This window comes from Anoplopoma fimbria, chromosome 14 (genome assembly GCF_027596085.1).
Source record: "Anoplopoma fimbria isolate UVic2021 breed Golden Eagle Sablefish chromosome 14, Afim_UVic_2022, whole genome shotgun sequence".
NCBI classification, from domain to species: Eukaryota; Metazoa; Chordata; class Actinopteri; order Perciformes; family Anoplopomatidae; genus Anoplopoma; species Anoplopoma fimbria.
In genome coordinates, this window is record NC_072462.1 from 20,578,928 (window position 1) to 20,606,927 (window position 28,000).

General features: G+C 40.4%; 1 protein-coding gene across 2 annotated transcripts in view; it reads left to right on the forward strand.

Annotated features, from left to right (window-relative positions):
- cntfr (ciliary neurotrophic factor receptor) overlaps positions 1–28,000 on the forward strand; it is a 209,471-nt gene that overhangs the window by 97,697 nt on the left and 83,774 nt on the right. For both annotated transcript variants that reach the window (XM_054612685.1, XM_054612684.1), the window contains one exon: positions 25,894–26,127. In XM_054612685.1, the coding sequence (XP_054468660.1) occupies positions 25,894–26,127 (234 nt within the window). The remainder of the gene's footprint in view (positions 1–25,893; positions 26,128–28,000) is intronic.

The following is a 28,000-nucleotide window of genomic DNA, read 5'->3' on the forward strand; positions in this document are numbered from 1 at the left end:
GTATGTCAATGTTAAAAAAATGTCAGCTTGGAACAAGCTGTTACTCTTTGATCTGTAACTCTTAGCCTATAATATGTTGGAGAAACCAGCAAGAATAAGCAAGATTTTAAAACTTATCCAACCCAAAATCCCAGCCCACTGTTGCCAACTCTTATCCAATGAAAGTTGCCAGGAGCACTTAATACCATAATGAATGTAAACAACGAACATTTAGCTACTGTTAGTAAGCTTTTCTCAAATATTAGATTTATGGATTGCTGATGAATTTCAACAAATATAAGAAAAACGATTTCCTAAATACCTATCTTTAAGAGTTGACACTATACTTTCTTTTTCCCGACCCTGGTGTATTGACAGATGATATAGCCAGAGTGCTGATTAGATAAATGTAAAAGGGAGTGTTTTCTGATGACATAACCTATCCGGATGAGTCTTTTTTCATCGAGATGTTTTGAGAACATTGCAGCTTATTATGAAGGCAAGGAGGATCTTATTAGTGAAACTACTCTTTGAGAAGTTCAAAAGGTGTAAAACATACTAGGAAAAGCCGCTGGTATTAATCACTTGCTAAATTAAGCTTTAAGGTCACTTTCTCTTCCTCGATGAGAGGGTAATTACCATCCTTGAGCAAATGTTTTTTTTCTGGGTTTTTTTTTAGAAAAAGGCAGGGCCTGAAATGACTCAATTTAATCAAAAATGACTGATTGACTAATTCAGCACCACAAAATAAGGGGACAGTGAGTTGAGGAATGCATTTCCCTACCTTTTTGAAGTGTCCTTGGGCAAGACAACCAAAGCAACAGTTGTGTATGACCGACCCTGACCTCTGACTCACCTCTGTCGGAGGGAGCAAAACAGAATTCACACCTTCACATTACTCCTCCGCGACTCAAAAAGCCCAGAAAACTCAGAATCCAGACCCCCCACAAATCCCCCTCTCTCTAGTTTGATCCGCGTTCTTGTGATAAAGCAGCACTACTTGAGAGTTGGGCACATGAACAGAAATAAACAGCAAGTTTCTTAATGCCTTACTTTTTCTCTCCACACCGCTGTCTGTCTTCATCATCTCCCTGTCCTCCTACCTCCCCACCAAACTCATTCAACGGACAAGAAACCGCTCCCTTGATCTTTAACAATCAACCCTGAAAGTGGAAGTTTATGTTTTTCTACTTTCTTTTCATCCATCTTTCTCGCTGCCTGCACATCCCTCTTTCAAACACACTCTCAAGATGAAAGTGGACGTAGGACGAGGAGGAGGCACAGGTGAAACTCTTCTTAAAGGAGCATTTTCACAGCGTCAGACAGCCTACACGCATAGTATCACAGCCGCTAGCACAATTCATTGTGTGTGTGTGTGTGTGTGTGTGTGTGTGTGTGTGTGTGTGTGTGTGTGTGTGTGTGTGTGTGTGTGTGTGTGTGTGTGTGTGCCTAATGTGAGTCATTAAGGGAAGTGTATTCTAATGAGGCTTGCAGCAGGTCAGAGCCAGCCAGTGTTTAATGACAAATAAATAGTGAACAGAGTGCTGCCGTGGCTTTAGGGTCAGACAGCATTTAGCATTTTGGAGATGGAATCTGATTTTGTTGCTGAGAGTTTTATTCTCAGTCATGAGCACACACACACACACACACACACACACACACACACACACACACACACACACAAATACACAAATGCAGCACCTTAACATGCCAATATGTGCCATTGTGACTGAAAGGATGACATAATAGTGTTCCTGTTTCTCTACCTATTTAGTAACTGTTGAGGCTAAATATTTCGACCACCACTTGTGTGTGTGTGTGTTTGGGTGGATAGGATAACACATATATGACCCCCCCCCCCCGGTATATGCACTGGTTTGAGTCAGTTTCTGTGTGGGAGATATTCAGGTAATATGAATGTGTGTCCGAAGGTGCACGGACCTTTGCGGGTGTGTGCGTTTTAGTGACCTGCTCCATGACGGTGTCATAATACCATGATTAACTTTCCACTACCCTGTTGTGCTGCTAATGAGTGTACGTGTGTGTGTGTGTGTGTGTGTGTGTGTGTGTGTGTGTGTGTGTTTCTGCTCGTTTGAATCCGTGTGTGAGCACATCAGTAGTAGCACACAGGGAATTAAAAGTGGAGGTAAATGTTTAGGGAGATTAGGAATTTTAAGTTTCAAGTTAATAACCTTACTTTGGAGGGAGTTGGCAGTTCAAACATACTGTGTTTGGCTCGAAGGCTTCCAATGTATTTCCAAAAAAGAAACCTCAGCTCTTTTTCTTCCAATACTGTATATCACACTGTGCGAAAGGCCTCCTGAATAAACATAAAGCTGCATTTTTTGGATGGTTTCTTTATACTTAATTTATTGTGTTGCTCTTTGGCTTTCGCAGTGCATTTAATCTTCAATGTAATCGGGCTCAGTTATTTTTAAATGTTAAGTCACTGCTAATGAGATGCAATCTTTATTATTATTATTGTTTTTTTAATCAAGCCATATTCTATCATGTTTTTTTTCTCCCCTTATGTTGAAGCAAAGTAATTTGTGTTCTTTATGCATATTCTGTAAAGCTGCTGTCCCTTGTGTGGCAGATAGATAGATAGATGTGTTAAAAAGATAATTAAAGGTTTTAAAATAGCTAATATTTGTTTTGGAGATCTAGGGAAATCAAATCCCATACTCCTGGTATATGTAAGAGAGGACTAAGGCAGATTCAATATATAAGAACCGCTTGCACTTTCAAAGAAATTAACTTAACAAATCAATTGATTTGAGTCATTAAAAAAAACATTTAATTCGTAGATGAACAAAATGTCCCTCCACTGAATTGAGTGACCATTTGCAAGATAGATTTTCTGTTTCCGGGCCATTTTGTTGATTCCGACCCATTAAATCTCAAGTTGTGTTTTCTCGTGCCATTAAAAATCACTGAGCCCCCACTAGTTCCCCCAATTCCTCCTGATACACTGTTCAATAAGTTGATGTTACCAGGAACTTAATGCAATTCCAGCCAGTATGAGCTTGAGTTTTTGGCTATTGTTGCTTTGCAATAAAACTTTGTTCCAAGACATTGGAACTGAATCACCAGAGGCTTAAAAGGGGTCTCAGACCCCTAAATGGTGCAACACTTCTAAATATACACATTTAATTTGATCTATTGTGAATAGAAGGACCTCAGTGTGATGAATAGTGGGGGGAAAGTAGAAGAGTGGCAGGGGAAAAGATTGCCATTTATCACATTGAACTTCAGTTTAATTTAATTCAGCTCTACTTTATTATCATTCCCCTCAACTCAAGTCATTCCACTGAACTCCAGTGCTCAGAGAAACAAGAAGAAACTAGTGTGGTGATGCAAGGGAGAGTGGAATTAAAACAGTACAATAAATGCAAAGATAGAAACTAGAAAAGAAGACAATGGAACCTAATATCAACTGTAGTGTGAAAGAAACTGGTGCATAGGCTTACATAATAACAGTAAAACCATATCCGGGATGTAGCTACTAAGGAGCTGGTGAATAAATTGAATATGAATGTTGCATTTAAGCAAAACAATACTTAGTTAAGCCCAAATGGATTGGTCTTGCTGTATTAACTGATGATACACTGCTTCTGTGTATTATGATTGGAATATTTAAACTGGAGCCGTGAATAACGAATTAAAGCCTGAGGAATCTTATTTGGCATATTAAAGTAATATTAGGAAGAACAACACCATGAACTCCTTCAGTCTGGGGCCCGGCAGTTTAAAACCTACCAAAATGTCCCACATCAGCAAGACAGTTTGAGGGAGCTTTCACCAGCCGTAGTCTGTTGGCCAGTCAGGATCACAATCAAATTGATGCTATTGGTACTTTTTTTGGATTTAGTTTATTGAAATAGTTTGCTGAGGGCCTGACGGAGGAAGGAATGTATCATTTTCATCTCAAGAGCTGCCACCTCTATGCAGGGAATCCCAGACTTAGAAATATGGCTGTCAACGTTTTTTCCATAACCCCCTTCTCTAGTATATCTCAAATGACTTCATTAAGGACTTTATTTAGCATATTCTGTATATTCTCTTTGGCCCAGGCAAGCAAAAGATCAGTCCTCTCCCACTCGTGTTGACCTGACCTTCACCAGTTTCCATTACAACAAATGCCTGTTCAGGCAGCCTGCGTTTTGGTTCCCGTCCTACAACTGGGTCGGACAATGTTTTTCGCCTGGAAGCGGTCTAAGACAACCTCTGGCCAGTTGTTTTGGACCGCTTGTTCTGGTCCTCATCAGAGTTTGATTATTGCGTTGGCTGCCCAAACGAACTGCACCAGAGTTTGATTAAATTTGAGTGTCATTTTGAGGAAGGACACATGACTTTCAGCAAGGCAGTAAAACCTTTCATATTTTGGAATAGGAAAAAAGTAATGCATATGAAGCATGAAAAAATTGACTTGGAGTGGATTTTTATCTTTGATTGCTTCTAGTGCTTGTTTTCTTTCAGGATTTTTGTGTGTGAGTTTGTGTGTGTGCGTGTGTGTGAAGTCTGAAATTGCAATGGTTTGTCTGGTGCTGTCCCATCGTGCTTGTGTGTCTGTCACTTTGTATTTCTTTAGAAAACTTTTTGAAAAGTGTTTCTAGGTATGTGACAGTGCTTTAAGCCAATACCTGTGTAGCAAATAAAGAAAGCCACATTGACTGAACTTTAAGAAGGAAGGGGAAAAAAATAAAACTACAACATTTCTGAAAGAGCTATTTGTCCTTGTCGAGGAGAAGCAACAAAAGAGAGCAAAGCAGAGGAGAAGTGTGTGCACATTGTGTATGTCTGTGTGCATGCAAGTGTGTTTGTGTATTTTTTGCCCATGACATTGTGCAAGGACGGTCCTATCTCTTTCGATGGAAGTGTGATTTCCTGCCTATGAATGGAAATATACGGAAAAACATCAGCGCCCAAAGCCCTCATACCATATTTTCTGGGGACAATAGACTCCCTGCTCTCTTTTCAAATTCAAATTCGCAAAGCTTTCTTGTCCATCATGCTGACAAAACATTGACTACAGCTCAGAGATATGGAAAAGTCCACAGAGGCTTAAAGAATTGTGGCAGTGACAAGAAACTCTTCCCAAGAGAAAATATGCACGTACATAAAACCACACCAAGTTATGCACATGCATACTAATTTTGTTTACTGGAACTAATTACTATATGGGCTTGTACTTTGGCCATAATCCATAAGGGAGTCACTGGAAGAGGAGTATTAGCATTGCAGAGCAGCTTCTTGATGCATCACCTTGTGTGGGACTGTGTTCTTGAGTTTGCAGTCTTTGGAGTTCAGTCCATCAATAAACCAAAACAGGCACGCAAAAAAAGAAAAAATACAAAGAAAAAGCAGTATCGCTTTACCACCTCCAACCCATAATGTGATTTTGAGCATGAACACGGGCGCAGAGTTTTCAGTGAACGTTTTTGCCTCAAGTTTTCTGCATGGCCCTAACGGTTTGAGAGATTGCACCATTATTAATAGATAACAGGCCGGCTCTGTACAATAACCGCGTGCCCTTAAGCAAGACACAGAAGCCCAGCCCGCTCCGTCATTGTCAGAAATGCATGCTGAGGCACTGCCTTGGGACACCGCGTTGTATAATCCACCGGGGCTAACAGGCCATTATGCGGTGTAATGTCCTGTCGTAGTCTAAGTGACTAGCCATGGGATTATGATGAGGTATCTCATTTAGACGCCAGCGACTGGGCGATATTGTGTCCACATAGAGAGTGCCGGGAATTTTTCGCCGAAGACAAGCGTGTGGAGGTCAGTGCAGTGTCAGGTAGGGCCACTGGCCCACACATTCTTTCCTGTACAGTGAGTGTGCACGGCATATTTCTTTAGTGGGATAACATGAAGTCTGATATGTCAAAGCGATAATGTACCGTATTTGTCACAGCAGCTTACACACACACACACACACACACACACACACACACACACACACACACACACAGGGTGCAGGTAATCTGGTCGAGGTAGCATTAACCTTCTGGCTGAAGTTCTCTGTACCTCTTTCTACCCCCACACACACACACACAAATGCGCACCCACAAAAGCCTATATGTCAAGACAAGCACAGTGATGAATTGAGGCTGTTCCATCACTCACACACAAACACACCCTCTGCAAAGGTAGGTTTTCTAATCTTGGGAGAGTGTGTGTTTGTGTCTGTGTGCGAGCGAGCACCAGAAGGGAACGACACAATTTTCACACCGTATATCTTAGTCCCCGCTATTGTTCTTCTCCCGTTTCTCACTCTACTCAGCACTTATTCTGAAAGGTTAACTCTAATCCTAAACTAATAACAGGACAAATTCATAGCAATGAATTGGTTTTGTAGTCAAGTAAGGCATCCTATGTGGGGATCCAAAGCCCATTTTACAAGCATTTGGTGATGCATGGAGTGAGCGGAAATTATTAGTGATTTGTAATACCTGTATCCAAATATCACTTTTTATGTATTTTTGTTTCGTAAAATTTGATTCTAAGGCTTTTAAAATAAATAAAAACTCCTCTTCTCCTCCCCTCTTATTAAACCTTTCCAAATGCCCTACTGGTGTCCTTTGATGGAAGCTGTGGTATCTATGGATGAAGCCTACAGCTTTGGTTGTCCATGTGAGAATGTGTAGGGGATTGAGGCTTCTTATCACTGCTGGCCAGCATTGCTGAAAGCCACCCTATTCACATGTCTTGCACACACACACACACACACACACACACACACACACACACACACACACACACACACACACACACACACACACACACACACACACACACACACCTGCAAGAGAACCCGAAGAGAAAGCAATGAGTTCATGATGGTAAAGAAAGCAAATAGCGTGATACTAATTTAGACTGAATACAAAAGCTGTCGTCCCTGAAGACATGTGTGTGCATCTGTGTGTTTTTCATCTATATAACATCGTGCATTTGTGCGTGTGTAAGAGAGAGAGATAGATAGTTTGAGGGTGTGTGGGTTTGGACATACAGATTCTCTCTGGCAAGTAAAGGCTTAGCTGCAACATGGACACACAGTGGACAATATTAAAGTGGCTCCGGCTTAACTCTTTCATATTGATTTTTTTGGCTTTTTGTCAATTTGTTTGTCTGCACTTCTCTTTGTCTGACCACCCATTTGTTTTCTCCACTTCTGCATGTGTGTGTGTGTGTTGCGTGTGATTTTAAAAAGTGCATGACGTGTTTTTGAGTGTCAGTGTGGCATGTGTGGTAAAGTAAAATCCTACAGCCATACCCTCAGAACTCACAGTTCTATAAGTAAATGTCCAACACCTTAACCCATTAGGTTTAAAGTTCATTATTTCTCATAACCTCGTGGGTCAGAGTGGATTATCTCATACCATGGCAAAACACACATACTGTAAAGTCAAATGTTGTAGTAATATTTTGACCTTATTCATGTATTCATTATTTCACATTATGCTATTACAACATGGAACAGTCGGTCTTAGTAACCTTTAGATCAGAGCTGTCAGAAAATAGTTCATACATCCTGGTCAGCCCTACCAATATTTTTTTTTGTTGCCAAGAGAGAGGTCAAAATATGATTCTAATGAGGATCTTTTTTTTCACATCTTTTTTGTGTTTCTTGCAATTTGGACAGTTGCTAGGTGGATCAGGTCCACGGCAAGCTTTCAGCCTTTTTTCATGTGCAAATATAGCCATAAAATGCTCTCCCATCTCCCAAATATCGTCATGTAGTTCACCTGCTTCCACCTTTTTCACTTCCTTCATCTTTTTCCTTCAATCTAATACATTTTATTCATATCTCTGGGAAAGGTCATGAGCTCCTCCAGGAGAAAGGTCCTAGGTTTAATCCCTGACTTTAACACCCTCTCACATCCACCTGAAATACAATAAAAGAAAAGAAACAATAGCAGCCGTGAGTGTTGAGCAAAGCAGTCACTTTCTTATAGACACTTTGACATTTAGAGGCAGCAGTTTGTGACACAGAGACAAATTTTCTTTGTGGGACTCCTTTGACTCATGGCATTCTTATTGCTTACTGCCCCATTTAACCGTCAATGGCTGTAATAGAAACATAACATATACAGTTAGTTACTGTAAGAGCTTTTGTTTATTTGGAGAGCTATCCAGATTGAAGCAATTACTGCACACACAATAGCGGCTCTTTTTTACCAACCCTTTCCATCAAATGTTTGAAAGCAGAACAGTAATCTGTTGTTGAGTACTATCACATAAACTAATCCACACCTGTCTCTTTTTCTTTTCAGTTGTTTAAGGCTTAATTCACTTCAGCCAACATAAACTTAGACCAAGGTGTTTGTGGTTGAGGTCTTTTACCTTCATCAAGTTCAAGTACATTTTCCAGTCAAGAACACTCCTGTCTATAGTAAAAAGGTAAAATATGCGGGCTCATGTGTGCTCAAGAGGATGGAAATGTTGAATACCCCTTCCTTCAACAAGCACAGGAGACATGAATGCTCCTTTCTTCACCTATGGCTTTAAGACATGTACGCTCCTGCCTTCAATATTAGAGATACAGTGTGAAATTGCCTTTCAACGGGGCGAGTTTGCACGCCCAGGCTTCTGAGCACCTCAAATTGGCAAGTGTAAAAAAAAAAAAAATTGTTGTGTTTGACAAATGTCACCTGTTGTGATCAGTGTTTTTTTTTTTCTTCTGTTATTTCTAAATGGATTAGACATAGCCACACATTTATACCATGACAATTCCTGATTCTGATTGGTTTGGTGTGGATTGACTTTTAGTAACCGTACATATTTGACACTGGTGTGTGTTTGCAGTTTTAATTAAATGTGCCACAATGAAACTGTTGGTAAAGACAGTAACATTGCGGCTTGGAGACAGAGATAGGACTATGTAGCATTATCTTCACTAGAAGGCAGTTTTACTGTAATGTTATAAAGCAGCAGTCAACATTCAACAGTAATAGTGGACATCTTGTCACCTGGCTCATTAACAACACACAGTAGAGTGCAGTGCAGTACATTCTCTGCGCCCGTTAAACCCAAGGATGAACTCCACAAGCATCAATGCGCTGATGGAGGACAGGGTGAACTTGTACATTCATGTTTAAGTTGTGCTTTCGATGAGGAGGCAGCGGGTAGAATAAGGTATACTAAGTGTGTATGTGTGTGTCTGTGTAAGAGAGTGAGGGGACGTCTGTTTTGAATGAGAGGAGAGTTTTAGAGCAGACGGAGAGGCCAAGCTACTGGAATGTCAACAAGCTGGGGAGAGGGTTCTGTCTACGCATGTGGGAAAAGTCCTGCCCGCACACACACACACACACACACACACACACACACACACACACACACACACACACACACACACTAATGCACAACTGGTTGCAAGAGCCTAGACACATTGGAAAAACCCCGCAAGTGTAGCACTACTGCCATACATATGTGCACAAGGACACTGCAATCTCTATTTGGATTCAAACAAACTAGCACACACACACGGGTCCGTCCCCCCCCATGCAGATGAGCCTGTATGGTGCTGCGATGAGCCGTGTAAAATGAAGAGCAAACATACCTGGATGTCATTATAGCTAGACAGACAGGCCTACTGCTGTATGTGGGTGTGTGGATATGTTTTTTTTATCTGTACATCCATCCACGCATACAGAATGGGTCTTAGCACCTCTGTGTGCCAGTGGATGAGTGTGCCCTTGTTTCTGTGAATGCATTATCAGTCCATATAGCCGTTTTTTACCTACAAAAAACATATTCTCGGACATCCATCGTCATAGAAACACTTGGAAGCTCCTTTACTCAGTCACTTACCGTTTTTCTTTTCCTTTACCTTTTCCTTTTTTTCGCTTGTTTTTCAATCTGTCTTTCTCTTAAAGAGCCCTCACTTCACACACTCATCCATAACATGTGTTTTGACATCCCTCCTAAGCACCAACAATACCTCTTAATGTCTCCAGTTTGGTGGTCCTGTTGTCTCAGCTCAATTTTTTTGTTTTTGTTTTTTCGTGATCAAATGTTTTTTTTTGTTTTTTTAGCTCTGACATTCCTGCATTATTATGGTTTTAGTCTGCAGCATAAGGGCTGACCTGTATGTGTGTTAGCATTATGTTTACAAGATTAATTTGCAAAAGACATCTTAACATGTGTGATTATATATACTTGTTCTGAGCCAGTAATCATGACGATTACAGTGATGATGATGGTGCTATCATGACCCTGCTCTTTCAGTTCTTACCTTTTAACAGCTAACACATAAAACAAGAATAGTAGCACAGACCTGCACTGGCTGTGACCCATGTTCAGTGTCTAACCACCTGCCTGACAGATACAAAAGAAAGAAATAAAGGGATAAAGAAAGAGGAGGAAACGACTGACTTTTGGGTACATTAAGGTGGAAGTCTATCGATTCTGGCTGTGTCTACTCTGGCCGGTGCTTTCCGCTTGTTATTGACCGTCCTTTCTCCACTGTTTTTCCCAAAGCTGCTGCCTACTTGCTGTACAGTTTATATTTAGTGCATTAAGGAGCATATTTTAATTAATTCCGATATATCTTCATAAAAAGAAAGAGATACAGTAAAGATGAAGCAAGGGCAGGTTGTGGATTGTAGGACTCCCATCCCCCAGTCCAACAAGGAGATTAGTGCTATTGATTCAAACCCACCTGGACTGAGGTAAAAGCAGACAAACAACCTTTTTCCTGAAAACCCATGCGTGTTACTGGGACTGCATGTCTGTATGTAGTCATGCATGTTTCATAAGACAGACGGATTGTTTTTGTACATTTCTACATAATATTTTCAGATGTGCAATCTCAGTATAGGTCTACAGACGTATTACATGAATTCATGCACACATGGACCCGCTGCAGGAATTCCAAACGATGCACACGGATACAGAACACACATTTTTAGTTGTGACATGTCTTTCTCCACACTGTTCGTGTGGGCTGTGTATGCCTACGGCTTAGTGCTGCTTTCTTTTCTACTGGTGTGTGTGTGTGAGTGTGTGTGTGTGTGTGTGTGTGTGTGGCTTGAACTGCAGGTCCTTGCTAAAATGCACACACACAAATGCACACTATGGCGTTTAATTTGTCTCAAAACCTTAACGTTTAGGTGATACGAGCGCACAGGACAGTATGCAGTAGCAAAAAAGGAAATGTTTGAAATGTTTTTGTTTTATGGAGTGCCTATTTTTTAAATGTATTTACTAAAATACATGTATAACCTATATATAATGCAGTCTAGGTCTATAGAAGCAGGTGTGTGACTACATATGTTTATGCAGGTGTTCAAAACAGTTTCGCTGTTTTCTGAGAATCAAAGAGCTAAAACAATGGACAGACGTACATATTTCGGACGATGATAAGGACACCAGGAACCTCAGAAAAAAAAATCCATTACATCCCCTCCTCCATAGTCTCAAAGTCAAGTTGGCGAGCAAAAAATGTCAAATAGTTGTGAGTGTGCCTGGTTTTTACTCGCGAGAGCTTTGAGGCATATTTAACACCATAGTTTACCCGTTGACTTATGTTTCACAGGCATTCTCTCTCTCTATCAAAATGTATTGTGATTTTCATAAGTGATCTGATTAGAGGAACAAAATGCTCTTTTTGTATTGGGTAAGAGTCTGACTTTAATCTTTGATCTCTATGGTTTTGGTCTCTACTCCTATTCATCATTATAACCTACAGCATCGATTAACCTACATTCCTTTCAACTGGTAATAAGCATGCACGGTGGAAAGAGTGCTTTCCACTCCGTGTCAAGTCTTTCTTTGAAGTCGAGAGCATTCATAAGGGCTACTGGAAAGAGAGGGGCGGACTGTCAGGGAAAATCATTCACTGATAATGATTTTCATTGTACCAAATGTTGTGCTCGCCATCGTTAGTTTTCCTCCGACAAATGACGAGCGTGAAACCGAAAGTAAACTTTCACTACAAGGACAGAGCAACGCCACTGAGGGCTCTGCTCCAGTTCAAATAAATCTCTGTGCGTGCAGCGCTGTGCTCCTCGAATCTTATTTGTTTTACTTTTTTTTTTTTTTTTTTTCCCCTAGTCCTTCATAGCATGCCAGCTGAAGCTCTGGAGAGGTAGAAATAATCTGTGCTTTCTCGGCTGCTTGGATTACAGATGCAACGGTGTGTTTGGCAGCCGCAGAACCTGACAGCAGTTCTTTTCCCATCACACCTTGCTTGTTGTGTATCTGAGTGCAGGATCATGAGATGGACATGCACATATCTAAGTATGTAGGTGTGTGTGTGTGTGTGTGTGTGTGTGTGTGTCTCTCTCTCTGATTCTGTGCACATCAGTGCATTCATGCACTGTGTGTGTGTGTGTGTGTCTGCTACATGTGGTTGTTACATTGCCACAGTCACACATGATTGATTGCAGCTTCAGACCTACTCATGTGAGGGTCCCTCGGTACCTACCAGCACTTGGAAAACAGCCACACGGCCGACTGGGCCATGGTAAAAATCATCCTTGACTATTTCTGAGCCTCTGTGACGACAGGGAAATAGCCTGGAGACCCCACTTGGAGTGGTGGTCCTTTGATCGCTGACTCAAATAACAATGAAAATGATGCTGGAGGCTCCGCTGTTGTGCAGAGGAGGTGAGCCCGCGCTCCATTTAGCTGTTGCAGCAACGGCAATGACAAGCCAGGCTGATTGCTGTTCCAAGTGTTGGGTGATTGATAGCTCCGTGGCAGCTACTGCACACCGGACTTCAGCAGCAGGACAGAAATAACCTGCAAAGTTTAATAATATACACATAAATACATTTATTTGCAATGCTTCCCCACATTGCACTTTTAATTGATACTGATTTGAAAGGTTACCTCTTCAGCTCTGCAAATACAGTTTCCACCAATCAGCTCTGAACTGGACCTGCTGCAGACATTTAATATCAATATGTTGTTGTTATGGATTGCAGACTTTCATCCATTCCCCAACACTTACTTACCTCGTAATCCTTATCCTATCCTTGTTTCTAACTTCCAACACAACACAAAAACATTATTTATTCTATTATTTGATTATGTATTTGGTTTGTCTTCAATGTTGTCTGTCGCCAATGGAGTCAGAGTTAATGGTCAGCTTTAGAATTGAAGTCTTGAAGCTGGTTAGGAGCAGAATGTAGTCATGGTTAAAGGGAAAGATAAAGGCTTTAAAATGAAGTATCATCATTGGCCACAAAGACAGGCCATTACGATGATGTGTATGTGCATGTGACGCAAACCACTCATGAAGCGAATGCAAAAACAAATGTGTATGTGGTGTTTCGGAAACGGAGAATAAAGTGTATGTTGGCAGTGATTGCTCAGCATCGGTCATGCGAGGAGGAGCCGAATCTCGTTCCTGCAACACTTCAACTTTAATCAGCCATCTAAAGAGCCATCATCCACTCGTTATTTGGCCTAACTTGACCTGGTTGTGCTTATATATGAGATTGTCTCAGGGACAGCATTCAGATCTGTTTGAACATTTTACATGAAAATAAATATGCCGTCTTTTACACGTAACCTATTGCCCTGTGAATGTGTACATTTTGGCATTGTATTTTTATGTGCATCTGCCAGTGGGCCATCACGATAACAGTGGGCATAATAAAATGTTAATTTTAACACTACAGGAGAGACGCTATCTGCAATTATGTGATTTTTATTTATTTTTTTATATCAGGATCACCTTTGGCAATTGGCCAAAATAAGTGTGAAAATCTCAGTATATTGGATATCGGTAAAAAATCTATATCTTGCATCTCTAAATTTAAACACTTACTGGTAGTGCAATATGGGAAACAGAACCAAAATATCAGTGTCAAGGAAACCACTTAGACACGTATTCAACATTCCAAATTCCTTACTTTTTGCTGCACTACAGGACGTCAAACTACTCCCTGTGTGTGCTTTCAACAGCAAAATGTTGGTATAAGAATATCAACATATTTTCTAGTAGACTTAGTATGGTTTGGTATGCCATCTTTCTCAGGAACACTTCAGCAGACGAGAAGGATAAGGATAGATCTAATTCATGTGTGACCCTATGAACTCCTCTTTAGTTACAAAGAAAATACAACTGTCAATAATGTGTTAAAGTCAACTTGGCGAACCAAATACCAGCACTTAAACAGCACATTTAGCTGGCCTGGATTCTGCACCAGGGGTATGGCAGCAGATTTTATGGTAGAAAAAAAAAAAAAAAGCCAACATTTTTCATCAGCCTCTTTCATAATTGGAGCTATCATAACTTTTTATTGCAGGCAAGACACATTAAGTTCCTGTCAAGGTTTTTATTCTTTTTTTTTTTTCTGATTTCCCTGCCACTTCAGTGCCTCTGTCAAGGTCATTGTATATTTGCACAGTGTGCCCGTGATGAAGGCTGTAATTTTTTGCTGATATTATCTTGGAACCCAGGATTGGTGTCATATATTACAGTCCATTAATTAAGGCGGTCGTTCCGTATCCGTCCCTCTCTTCTCATCTCTCCTTCTGAAACTCTTCCCTCCTATATCTCCCATTTTACCCACTTATAACTTCATACTTTGTTAACTTCCCTGATGACCCCTCTTACATGCCCTTTACTTTCTCCCTCTCTCTCCTCATACCTCATTCTTTGCTCTTTTGGTCTATATTCTCTCTTTTATCATCCCTATCTCCTCATACTTTCCTCTTCTCTTTATCTTTTTTCCCTCTCTCTCTGTATTCCCCCATTTGGTTTAATAAATGAGCAGCCTGGTATTAGCACTGACCTTCAGAGTTTGGCTCTTCGGGAAGGCTTAGGGTGATGTTAGCTATGTCATTAAACAATAAGATTAGGACTGCCAGGGAGGTTTCTGCAGGCTTTTGTGTGATCATCCTTATTATACAGTCATGCCAAAGGGGAGTCAGAAAACGTTTATTAGATACATGCTTCATTATAAAAGCAGAGATGCTGCCACTGACAGTGCACTTCATATCATTTTATTTTTTCCCTTCTAGAAAACCTATTCATTTCACTATGTAAATATAACAGAATTACGATGGGCCTTCATACCTCAGTATCTAAGTGCTTATGTGTCTTCTAAAACCAAACTGGTTACAGTCTGCAGTGAGCTCAGACAGCCAGTCTGGTTAGAGACAACATCACCAACTGATGTCATTGCGGGTCAACAGCATGTAAATTTAATGTTTAGATTTGGTTCTCTGCTGACATGACAGAAAATAATGGAGATGCAATGCCATAATGGATTGCCAATGTCAAGCAAGACATAAGTATCTGCAAGTTGTCTCTCATATCATAGTGTAAGGAATGGAAACCAGCGGCTGCCTGGATGGGAAATCAATTTAAAAAACCTACGGTGTCATTTGGGAAAAGGTCGGCAGTAAAACACATGGACTGCACTCCATACTATATATGGATGTAGGACATATTGCACTTGGTTTTGAATCTGATATACTTTTGATAAATGATTATAAAAGTTTTAAAAAACGCCATTTCTTATGCAAACACTTTGTAGTTAAAACCTTTATTATTCATATTATTTCTTTATTGACAGGAATATCTTTAGAAGCTGATTTTATTTTTATTTTTCTAGTTCCTGAAGCCTTTTCTTTGTTGACAGTGTAATTGTTATCTGTGGACATCAGTCCTCCTGCAGCAGGAAATGTTAGTGAAATGTTCACTATCAGCATTTAAAAAAAAAAAAAAAAAAATGTTAAAAAGTTAAGGTTAAAACATGCAGAACCCAAATTATGATCCTTTAGGAACAAACTTGAGGTAATTAAAGAGTGAAACTTCTCCACACAAACAGACGAAGCAGGATGCAGTTATATCTCTCCTTCCATTCTCTCTCTCTCTCTCTCTCTCTCTCTCTCTCTCTCTCTGTCTGTCTCTGCTGCGAAAACCTGCAGATGTTTCTGATCAAAGCGGTGTTATCCAGCTGTCCCACTCCTTTTTCTCTCCTTCTCCCTGTAGCTGATTCTCAGGAATCCTTCTCCCATTCCTCATTTCATGACCACTCTAATCCAGGCTTGTAAAATATTAACTGGCCTACACGCTCTCAACAATCCTCCCTCCGTCCCTCCCCCTGCACTGTCCCCCCTTTCCCTCCAACTGCTCCCTCCTCATCTTCTTTCCACTCCATCTCTCTTTCTCTCCACTCCTTCCTCTCCCCTTTTTTTACGCTTCCTCTTATCTCCCCCGCTTCCACGTTCCTCCCAGAACATAGACATCTAAAATGTGAAGTATCAATTAACCCCCGTTGCCTGCAAATAATTCTGTGCTCTCCAGCGGCTTCCGCAAGCCAGAAGATGAAGATGATGATCAGACTGACACACACACACACACACACACACACACACACACACACACACACACACACACACACACACACACACACACACACACACACACACACACACACACAAACACAACACTGTATATCTACTTGTGTGGTGGGGGCCGAGATAAGATGGCAGGGAACAGGAAGTGGATTTATTTGAGCGTCGGTGCCCTGACTCATGCACACATATGCACAGAAAACACACACACACAGATACAAACACTTACACAGCTGCAGCTGCCTCAGTGCTCACATGAAAGGAGAGGCAAATGCAGAGAGAGAGAGGGGTGAGAGAGAGAGAGAGAGAGCGTGAATGTTAATCTCTCTGTGGGAAAGAGACAGGAGAGGATAAAGTGATAACTTAATTCCAAGATGTTTGCAGAGGAAGTGTATGTGTGAGAGCGTGCGTATGGGTGGGTGGGTGCACAAGTGTGTATGTTAGCGCATACTTCTGTCCAAATGTGTTTGTTTTTTGGCGCCTGTGTGGCCTCTGTGTGTGTGTGTGTGTGTGTGTTTGTGTGTGAGCATATCCTACATGTGGACCGAGAGCTACAGAACATCTGCATCAGTGCATTAATATGTGCACAACCGTGAAAGTGTCAGCAGCAGTTTATTGCCATGCGTATTATGTCATAGAGCAGTTAATCTGATCTCTGTTTTATAAATTGCTGGGGGGGGGGATTTAGCATTTTGCTGTTTCATACCTCATGGAAACATCTGAGGAACCTGTCCAACTAGCTCTACCACATGCTGACTGAGGCAGAATTTTTTTTCTGAATGTAAAAATCGATAATAAAACCATGCGTGAAAAAAAAAGAAGATACCTGCCTCCAACGTAGAATATGCACACTGACAACCTCCACTTTCAGGGGAAACAAAAATGTAACTTACATTAAGATCCATTACCAGGGCTGCATGTCAGGACTGATGTCCTTAATCTCTTGATCATTTAAAAAATATGAATTAATCGCTTATTCTCTAAAATGTCAGAAAATAGAGAAAAATGGCAATAAGAGTTTCACATGATCAATAGCCACATGACAATTCCAATGTATATAACAGTGATGTAAACTTGGGAGAGCAGCACATATTCTCCACTACGAGATCATTTTTAACCAACCAATAAATGATTGAAATATTTTGAAAGAATATAGTAGAAATTGGCTCCCAGAGCTCAAAATTATATTTGTAGTTCTATGCCTCGCAACAGTCAATAAGCCAGATAAAAACAGCTAATCCGGTTTAACAAGTTAGTTGTTTGGTATTTGTTGCTTGAATAAAATACTTTTTTTCACAGTTCATTGAAACAATGGCTCCTTACTAATCCCAGTATGTCATGACTGGGTGATAGTGAGCAACATTATCAGGACACTAAAACCGATGCAGCTAAAAGGAATGGAGCCGTTATTCATATATTTACACCTGCGCTTTTTCTACTGTTGTAATGTCCACATTATCTTCCTATGAAAAGGGTCTATTTCCCCCAAAAAATGTTTCCTCCTTAAAGTCAGAGTGTTAGGACTGTTAAGAACAAAACTATGCAATGTACACAGCTGCCTTTTTTAAGTTTTCACTTATGCAACATATCTTTGGAAAGCTTGTGATTCCATTGACGCAAACCATTTCAAAATAACCACAACAGCAGGTACAAGCAATGCCAGAAATCCAACAAGCAAACAAAAAAAAAAATTGAGGCAAATCACCTATAAAGCCTCATTAATATTCCACTGATCAATAACATTTGACAAAAAATGTTCTATTACATTGGCAAAGGTCCAGAGGATGCTATCAAGTAAAAATATTTAGACCAAAACACATTATTATATTAACAAATACCAACTGACTGCTGGTGGATTCATTTCAAATTAGGCAGCAGATGTGCTAATTTTCCAAGTACTCTCTGTTATAGCCAATATATTGATATTAAAATGGCAGCTGCACTCCAACCTTTTGATGGACACCTCACATGAGCCAATAGGAGCTTTCATGTTTTCTTACCATAGCCTACAATAGCCAATGGGAGTCCGTGTTGAACGGTTGGGCCCGCCCCTCTTCTTTCTTGTAAAGTCCGATCCAGTTGCAAACAATTGTGCTGATCCCTGACGTTTCGTATAGCCAATGACATTCCAGAAACGGTGATATGCTGCTTTATTGGGTAGCTTTCATGCCAGAACTAGGACCATAAGTTCAATGTGACAATGGTTACCAAGGTTTTTTGGAAAATGCCTTGACATACTGTTAGAAATCCATGTAAACTTGACATTTTTATGTGGCATTGTTATAAAATTTGAACTTGGTACAAGGTAAGGCTTCGATTTTACTGCTAATAAGTCCCAGCTTTAGTCATCTGCAGGCATTTGTTTCCAAGAAAATATCCAGTTGGAAAATGAAAACCTTCTACTTCAATGTGTTCAAACTTCTGTTTCTCAGTGCCAGTATCTCTTACAGTGATTCTGGCTATTTGTTTGTTTGATACTATCTGTAGAAATGACTCGTAGCTTATATAGGACTTGTTCTTACGTTGTTTGCTCAGCACATTGATAGTAATCTTAAGGATAACACTGTTTATAAAGATGCTGTAAAGCCAACAGGACTGCAGGACCACATCCACCTTTGAAATGTAATAACATTTCATGTGGCTTGGTCTCATAACAAAACAATTTTCAGACAAAAGGAAGGCTGCAGTAAGAGGGAACCTGCTATGAGTCATGGGGAAATAGTAGAGAAGTAAACTCTCTTCATGCAACATTTCTAGCTACATCATTAAACCCTAACCTGCTGTCTTTTCCCTGTATTATTTTCATATTAATTCAGCTTCAGAGCTTTTCTATTCAAATTCAGACAAACTTTTTTTGGAGCAGCTAGTGAACGTTATTAGCAGAGAAATAATAAATGTGTTTGCCTTAAGGCGGCATGGTGATTTGAAATGATTGTGGAAATGATCTCGATTGCGGCGTGTCTGATTTAGAAAGACAAGTGAAGGCCAAAGTCGGAGGAGAGGTGGTGGATCAGGGGCCCTGAGGAACAGCCTAATCAAAAGTGAATAACCCATGTGTGATTCCATCAATATTTTCTTTCTTCTGCTTTCCCTTCCTATCCTGACTAAACACGGTATATCTTACCAATAACATAACTGTATTATTTTTTATGTATTAACTGATTTGATTATGCATTATATGTGTTTTCATCTATTAAATATTCAGCTCATCTATTATTGACATTATTGACTATTATGTTTCTGAAAGTTGGGGATGGGACCAAAATATTGTGTGTGTAATGTTTGATTTTAAAAAGTGACTCCTTAAAGCTGCAGTAGGGTTAACTTTTACAAATGAATATTTTTACCAAATTTGAAAACGACCAATCAGAGCCAAGGGGTCTCTAAGGCTAGTGTCAATAACTGCTTGTAAATTCCGACTCAAACCGCCAAACTAGCCAGCGCTGATAAAATAAGAATCAAGATTCTGTTACTGCAGTGCCTATTTCTCACCCCCAATGTATTTCAGAAAACACATTTAAGTGAACTGTTTAACTGTAAAAATGAGACCACGCATTTTATCTTAAAAGACAATCCGTTTAATCCAGCTTTAAATTTTCAATTTAAGTGAAAACACAGAAGAAAAGTATCTCTCTGCAGAAAATAAGATCGATAACCACCAATCACACCAATCACAGTTCAGCTGCGTGCATTTTATTCCTCTCTGCCAGTATAGGTGGCCCAGGCAGCTTTACTATGTGTAGCCACAAAGTGAAAAAAACATAAAGTGATCTTCTTAACTGATAATTCTCCCGGGCCCCATCTCTGTGTGTCAGCCAATCCAATATTTTACTGTTGGACTTTGAAAAGGCATGGCTCCCCTTAGGCATACAAATGCGATTCACTGATAAATGCGCTAGTGAGTTACAGCCCTGCTGGAAAGCGACACAGTCTGATATGCGCATGCCAATGAATCCGCGAAGAGGGCTTCACACACGGAGAACTGCACACATTATCACAGACAGACACACACACACACATTCACATTGAACTGCACATGCATGCATGCACGCACTGTCACGGACACAGGAACATAGGGAATATAACACGTTGAGATGGTAAATCAGCATGCCAGCGCTGAACTTCAATTTCATTTCACGCCGCTGTTGTGGAGCCAGATCGTAACTTACAGCTTGTTGGACTCACACAAGCACACACTTCAAACACACACACACTAGTTTGGGTATGCAAGGACAAGCAAAGTCACAGATGCAGAGCGATAGAAACACTTTTGTACATATGAGGGCAGATATTCTGAAAATTGATATGGATACACGTTCATACACAGGCTCACTCAGCTGGTTGTCCATCATTAAAATCCATCAGCTTTCTAATCTAGTCAAGACAGTTTGTGTATGTATGGACATTGTTTTATCTGTTGTGTAGTTGCTAGATTGTACCATGCACATACCTGTCTGAGTATGTGTGTTTGTCCGCCTGTTTAGCTGTGGGAGGCTGTGTTTGATTTTTGTGTGTACTGAATTTGCAGGGCAGAGGACCCGGTTTTTTACACAGCAGATGCTCTAAAACTCAGAGGATCTTTGATGAAACACTAAGCTCTTTTCTTGAAACCAGTGAAACAGTGACGACAAAAGGATACATACAACAACTTATACGACCATCTGCTATTTATTCCCACAATTACCCCTATGTGTGTTTGCTGATGCATCAACCTTATTAGCTGGATTGTATCGTTTTTATAGTTTATATTTTTCTTTTTAGTATTTGAGCGTGTGCATTGTCGCCTGTCAACCCTAAATCACAGGCGCTGTATCAAATGACTGTATTTCTTTCTACTCATTAATACTCGAGCTAACCGCTAACCTCATAGCCAATGTCCTCACTTCATCAGTAGACGTTTGATGATGCTGCTGCAGTGGAAAGGTATAACAGTGTTGTGCCCGGTGGCACTTGATGTTTGAACAAGTAATTGCAGCAGTGTTTAATCAGCTAATCAAACAGTGGGGCCACTTGAATATCCTCTCTGACACTCGGCTAATGATAATTTGACCTTAATTGATCTTTCTACTAGAATTACGGTTAATCAGGGGACAAAGGATAAAGACATGAACTTGCAAGTGTCCCTCTGTTCACATGAAGCGGAGAACACAACATGGTGTCGCCATCTCCCCTCTACTTCTTCCATCTCACAAGCTTTTTCTGCTGCTTTAAACCATCATCACCAACTTTCCCTATCATTCATGTTTGCGTGTTGATATGCACGATTGAAATGCTTGACTGTGGCAAGTTTCTGCAGCGGCATGTATGTTGTGTGTTCATCACTCATGTCAGTTTAGCAAGCAACCCACAGACCCTTACACGTGGCGTATCGCGCGTGGGTTCATGTGAATGCGTTCATGTTCATTATTCTGGTTGTAGCATCTGGACAGAGATTTGTGCTTGTGATGTCCTGCAGGTCTTAACACCAGTGACCTTGCAACATGGAATTATGTTGGTTCTCTATGGTAATGAATCTGCTCTGTGAAACCACCACAGGCCTGCATAAGAAGTCCAACACCCTCAGTGCCCTGCATAATCCCACTATGAATAAAACGTTCAACTTCCCTGTAATGATGAAGATCTAGTCGATTCTTCCTGTTAACCCCTTGAGCCCTAGTGTTCCCTATTGTTTTTTATACCCAAGTACACAGCAGAACACACCAGATTTGCCTCACATGAGATATCTTTCAGTTGCAGCAGTTTGCAGTGCTCTTTGCAGTGTTATTTTGTCATTGTTTATCTTTTTTAATACTTAAATTATCACTGATATGAATCGCTTGACTTATCCTTTGTTGCACTGGCAAAAACCTTTCTAAATTTGAGGGAAAAAAAACTTCAAGTTGTGATAGACTGTTTAATCACGAGGGCCCCGTCACTTTGCATCAACATAAATAAGTAGAATAATGAGTATGAATAGTAAAATTGAAGCTTTGTGAAGGACATAGATGATTATTATTCTCATTCTGGTTGAGAATAACAGTGATCCAACCCTGCTTACAATTCCATGTCTATTACCAAGAGATCAATAGCACTTGAGCTGAATGTCATTATGGTTATTAGGCCTGCTTGTGTGTGTGTATGTATGGTGGTGATGATGAGGCACGAGGACATTATGCAGGGTGGTGCGATTGCCTGTGCATAGTGATCACATGAGTGTACTCATTATTGTGTCTGCTTGTGAGTTGATGTTGCTAAAAGGGGTATTATGCATTTGTGGCGTGATCGGTGATATACCAAGCACTCATGAATACTGAAGTTTCAGTTTTATATTTTGTGATCTGTTTTCAAAGATGAATAATTACAGTGAAAAAAAAAGGATCTTGGGCTGGGGTACACAGACAGGGTATGGAAGTCAGAGTAATTAGAGATTAACTAATACGACGGTAACTTACAGTTTATTTTCAATGCCAGCCAGTAAGAAACTTTTATTTTTTTCTGTGGCCATGGCTTAAGACAAAAGTCTGCTATTTACCTTTCAAGTTGCAGGTGAAAAAGAAAGTTCTGTTTTGTCTGAGTAGCTTGATAAATCAGAAGAGTCCTTGATCACACTTATCTCAAAGCTGCAAACAAAAGGCCTTTGTGGAACATTTGGCAGATAGATAACACAAAAATCTCACAACATGTGAGCACACATGCAAGAGTATTTAACACCATCACCATGTGGCTTGTTAGCTTTAGAGCTAATAGTTACTCCCTAAAAATGTTTTATGTCATGTTTGAAAATGTATACAACCTCAAATTTAATCTATCATGTTTACGTACCAACCAAATAGTTCATGAAGTACTCCTTAACAGCCTGGCATTAATGTGTTTTTAATTCAAACTAGCTGACTAGTGACAAGTGAGAGAAAATGAAGCACAAAGAGGCTAAAAACGTAGAAGAAAACTATGTGCGAGAAATATGTGAGAAAAATGAGAGCTGGAGAACTTAAAGTTCAAAGCAGGATATTGGTAGAGGCAGATGGCAGGGAGGGTAGTGAGGAAACAGGGGTGGAGGATGAGAAATAGAGATAGAGACCGACAGCCAGAGTGAGAGGACGAGGAGGAGAGGCTGAACTTTGATACGACGGGGAGAGAAAGACAAGAAGAAGTTAAAGGGAGAGGACGGGGATGAAACGACAATGGAGATGGAGAGGGAGCAAAGGCTAGACTGAAGAATGGATATTGGAAGGGACAGACATAGAGAGAGTGATGCAACCCCCGTGACGATAAGGAGGATGGGATGTGGCAGCGGAGGGGGATCAATAGAGGAGGTCAAAGACTGAGCGCTGTGTTGAGACGCTCAAGGACGTTCACAAGACAAAAACTCCAAAAAGGTCATTCAGCAAAATATTATTTTAAGTATTTATAAGCATTCTCCTGCTTATAAATACTGCTTTCTGATGACAACAGCTTAATGCCACCTAAAGGCGGTTACAGGAACTTTTTTCCTAAGATTTTAATTATACAGTCTTTCACTTTGATAACATAGTAGAGTTAATAACACTCTACAGCATGCCCTGTAGAATTATATTTTTTTCAGAAACTCTACGTGAATGTTCTCTTACTTACAATAGCAAGGGTAATGCAAAAAAAGTTTCTCTCTTCTTCTCCCTCCACTTATTTGTCACATTAAGCACAAGGGCACCAGTGTCACCATCAAAGCTAACATCAAAGACAAACTTTATGGCTTTATTTTTTTTACGGAGATGCAAATAACTTTTTTCTTATGTAAATAAAGTCACACATCCGTTCAAAGTGACTCGACAGTCACAGAGGAGGAGATGAAAGAAGAGGGGCGATTCTAGCCACCAACATGCATTATGGATGCACATTAGTCAGACTTGGAGAAAATGGCGAGGCCAAGCGGGGAGATAACTTCGATGGACGGACGGGGGGGAAAATAAGACAGAAAAAAACAAGAGCAGACAGTAAGGGCTGCGGAGGAAGAGGGGGGGATGAACTGCAGATCGAGAGGAAGACTGAGAGAGAACAAACAGTGTCAGGTTCATGTTAATGGGGACAGGGATCTTGTCCTATTAAATATAGATGACTCTGTTATGGGACATGAAATATACATGAAACACTACGTTTGACATCCGTACCAGCTGCGTTGGATCGAGAGAGGGAAAAGCTCGCTCAAGAGAAAAACAGTGAAATGAGAGGCATTGTAGTGAGAGTGCAAAAGGAAGGGGACAGACGGACAAAAGGGTAAGACATGGAGAGAGACATCAGGGTAAGACAAGGATCTTGACAGCATCTGATCCCAGGCCAGTAGGGGCATTCTTTTTTTGTCTTCTCTTCATAGGCTTTTCCTGAGACGGGGATCAATATTGTATTGTTGTTTGTTCTTGTGCTGTTGATCCTCAGTGTTTAAGTGTTAATCTGAGGTCTTCACTACGTTTGGTCATGACAGGGCCCATGGGACTTATAAGCAGAGCAGGGTTACTAACCCCAGTGTCCTGGCTAAAACACCCATCAGGCTCACACATATCCTTTAGTCCCCTGGGGTCACGGTCCCTACAACTTTTCTGACCCTGTGGACAAAGGCAATGTTTCTGTGTCGGCAGTGAGAAGACTTGTTCTAAATTATCCCCGGTTTTGGAAAGTAAAAGATAGTGTTTTGCTCCAGTGCCTATTTTATAGGTCTAGGTTGAAACCAAATCAGACAAAGCATGGAACAAAATATAACTCTTATTTCCCATTCTTAATGTCATAACTATCCAAGGTAGGCTTAGCATAAGCAATGATATCGCGAAACGATGGTACATGCTCCTGTAGAAGCCGCAAGGGCAAAATGGACCAATATTGCGGCTGGTTTGGAAACTTTCTCTTATATAAAGAAAATGTTCATTGAAATGTGTCTCTAAAAACAGCCCCGCAGCAGCTGGATTTGTTTTAATTTTAGACTGACGACGGTTAGTTTGTTAATGGGATGAGTAGTTCCTTCACTCTGAAATTACTTATATATACGGTCTTGCACCTTTGACTGTTTTTTTTTCTTCTCCAAATCAAATGTTTTCTTGTAAAGACTCATCTTTTCCTACTTTATTAACTATTTATAAAATGATTTATTGATAGGTCAATGGGGTAAAAAAAAAAGAGAAATTTGCTTACCAAACCGGAACGTTCAAAAGTGGATGGTCAGTGTTGAGCAATTGGTGATATTTGATATGAAAATGGTAAAATGATATCCTGCCCTGCCACTACATGTCACTCGCTAAACAATGTGCATAGTTAGACAGTAATAAATAACCCTACATTATTTGAATTGAAAAGTTTGATGAATCAGATAATGATAATTCCATTCAGATTATTATATTGAATGAACATTTTCACCTTTGCTCCCGTCTGTTTCATGTTGCTAGAAACTAGTATGACAGGCGGAATCAGCAGGAACGCCCCCACACAGAATATCCTGCTTGTTTTATGAGCTTATATAACTATAAAGGTTTTGATTTTGACAGTCTGTTCAGAATGCACATAGGGCAGTGATTTAACCACACAGATATTTGACTTATTAGCGTTTGGTAGCACTAACCCTTCTACAACCTCTGCCTCTGTCTTTGATTCCAGTTGCTAGGAACCAGTACGAGCGAATGAGCAGTGATGTAACCATGCAGTGCGGCTCCCTGGACAATGACGCATCGGTGTCATGGAAGGTGAACGGAACAGATGTGAAGGCCCAGCACCGTCTAGAGGGTCCCAGACTGATGCTGACCGAAGTGGACCTTGGCCATAACGGACTCTACAGCTGCTTTCAGAACCCGCACGGAGAGAGGCGTGACACCATCTACCTCCACATCGGCAGTAAGTACCCAGACAATTGCCCGCCGAATGTCATTTCATATAAGACATGATGAATCTTTAATCATCCCGCGGGGGAAACTGGGTAATTGCAGCAGAATAGAAATGAGAGGGGAAAAAAACATGGTGCCACTGACCACGATGCAATTACCACTCCAAAGGAAAAATATGATTTATTAATGAGACATATTATGAATTTTAGCGTGCATATATGTGCAAAAGCAACAACAAAATCCATGAAAATATAGAACTGAACTTCTGTAATCAACTGCTGTGACTACAGGCACCATGGAAATGCATTGCTCATGATAATGTTATAGCTCTGTTATGGCTATCCTGCTGGCTGTACACTTCCACTTGACATTACAATAGAACGTATGTTCAGCTAGTGCAACACTGTTTACTGAATTTGACCTGGTGGTTTGATAATATCAACTTGTCGATCAGATGTGAATTGGTAAATCTGCAGCAGTTGTTGAGCTTGCTATCCAAAGAGTCCGGGGGCATGTGACTGGCTGAAAGCTGAAAGAACTGTGACCACCGCACTGGCATGAAAAGGGACATGATTAAAGTTGACAGTATGAAATAAAAATAATGTAACTTTTAATAGTGAGTTATAATATTTGAAGGGCTGAATATGATGATAAGAGTCCTTACAGTAGGAGCCATTGCTGGCTCACAAGCCAACGATTAGTTGTTAAAATGACATTTGGTAATTTTGCAGTTATGGCTTTGCATTTTAATAATCAAGCAAAAGCTTAATGAGCGCCAGTTTAATGGCGTGTCACGGTGGCCTGTGAGTTGGCATTGGCCTCCTGTGAGATCCATTATTCTGATGGCAGAGGTTTATACACCGGGCCTGTGCATAATAGCGTTGTTGAAGTAGGACAGATTTGTAAATGACAAGAAGCCTTGAGGATCATTAGAATGAAAAACACCTTTGTAAAATTTTGTATTTAGCAAAACATCTTTGTTCACACATGGATGAACTTTTTAAACAGCACCTTTTTGATTATTATTTGAATATGTTCTCTTAGACATTATTTGAACGCTTGATTCAGCATTGCTACTTATTAAAAGCAATTTAGACTTACATTAAAACTTGCTCTCCAAAGTATCCCTCTGTATATAGTCAAATAAGTTGCAATGGTTTTATCGAAGGAAAAACCAGGATAAGTGTTTTTTCAATTTATTTATATTGCATCCTTTAACACCTCAGATATATTGTGACAGCTCCCTCCTCTAATCTGTGCCTAACCTCCTCATTTTGCCTCCAGTTTGGCTGTTGGAGTACATCTGTCACTGCATCAATGCTCCATGATTGATGCCCGTGTCTATTCTGAAATGACAGATTTGAGGAAAAACAAGTTCCAGTCACCAGCGAATTCATGCTCCTTTATTGTAGCAGGGGGGGGATGCACTTCTGCATTATCTCGGCTGGCCAGCAGTTCCTCACAAACAAGTGATCACGTTCCATCTCCCTCCATCTGTATCTGTTGCTGTTAAATTTAATTCCCACAGGAATCAAGCTGCTGAAATTAGATACATTTTTGGCATCAGTCATGGCGAACCACTTCAAAACGGTGCCAAAAGTGGCACATTTTGATACACTGCAGTAGAAACCTTGTCATTCATCACACCGATGGCATTGGGAAATTGAAGCCCTCGCCCTTTTGGCACTGTTGTACTATAAAGCCCACCTCAGGTCTAAATCAGACAAAGGTAGGTTCAAGAAAGATAGACTCGTTGCCCTAACTGAGCTCAGTCAAAATAATTCTCACTGTATATTTTTTTAAACATTTAAGCCAATTCAATGTAAGAAGTAAAATCAAAACAGCATAGGGCCAGAGTGACATCTGCATTGTTTAAACAGGAA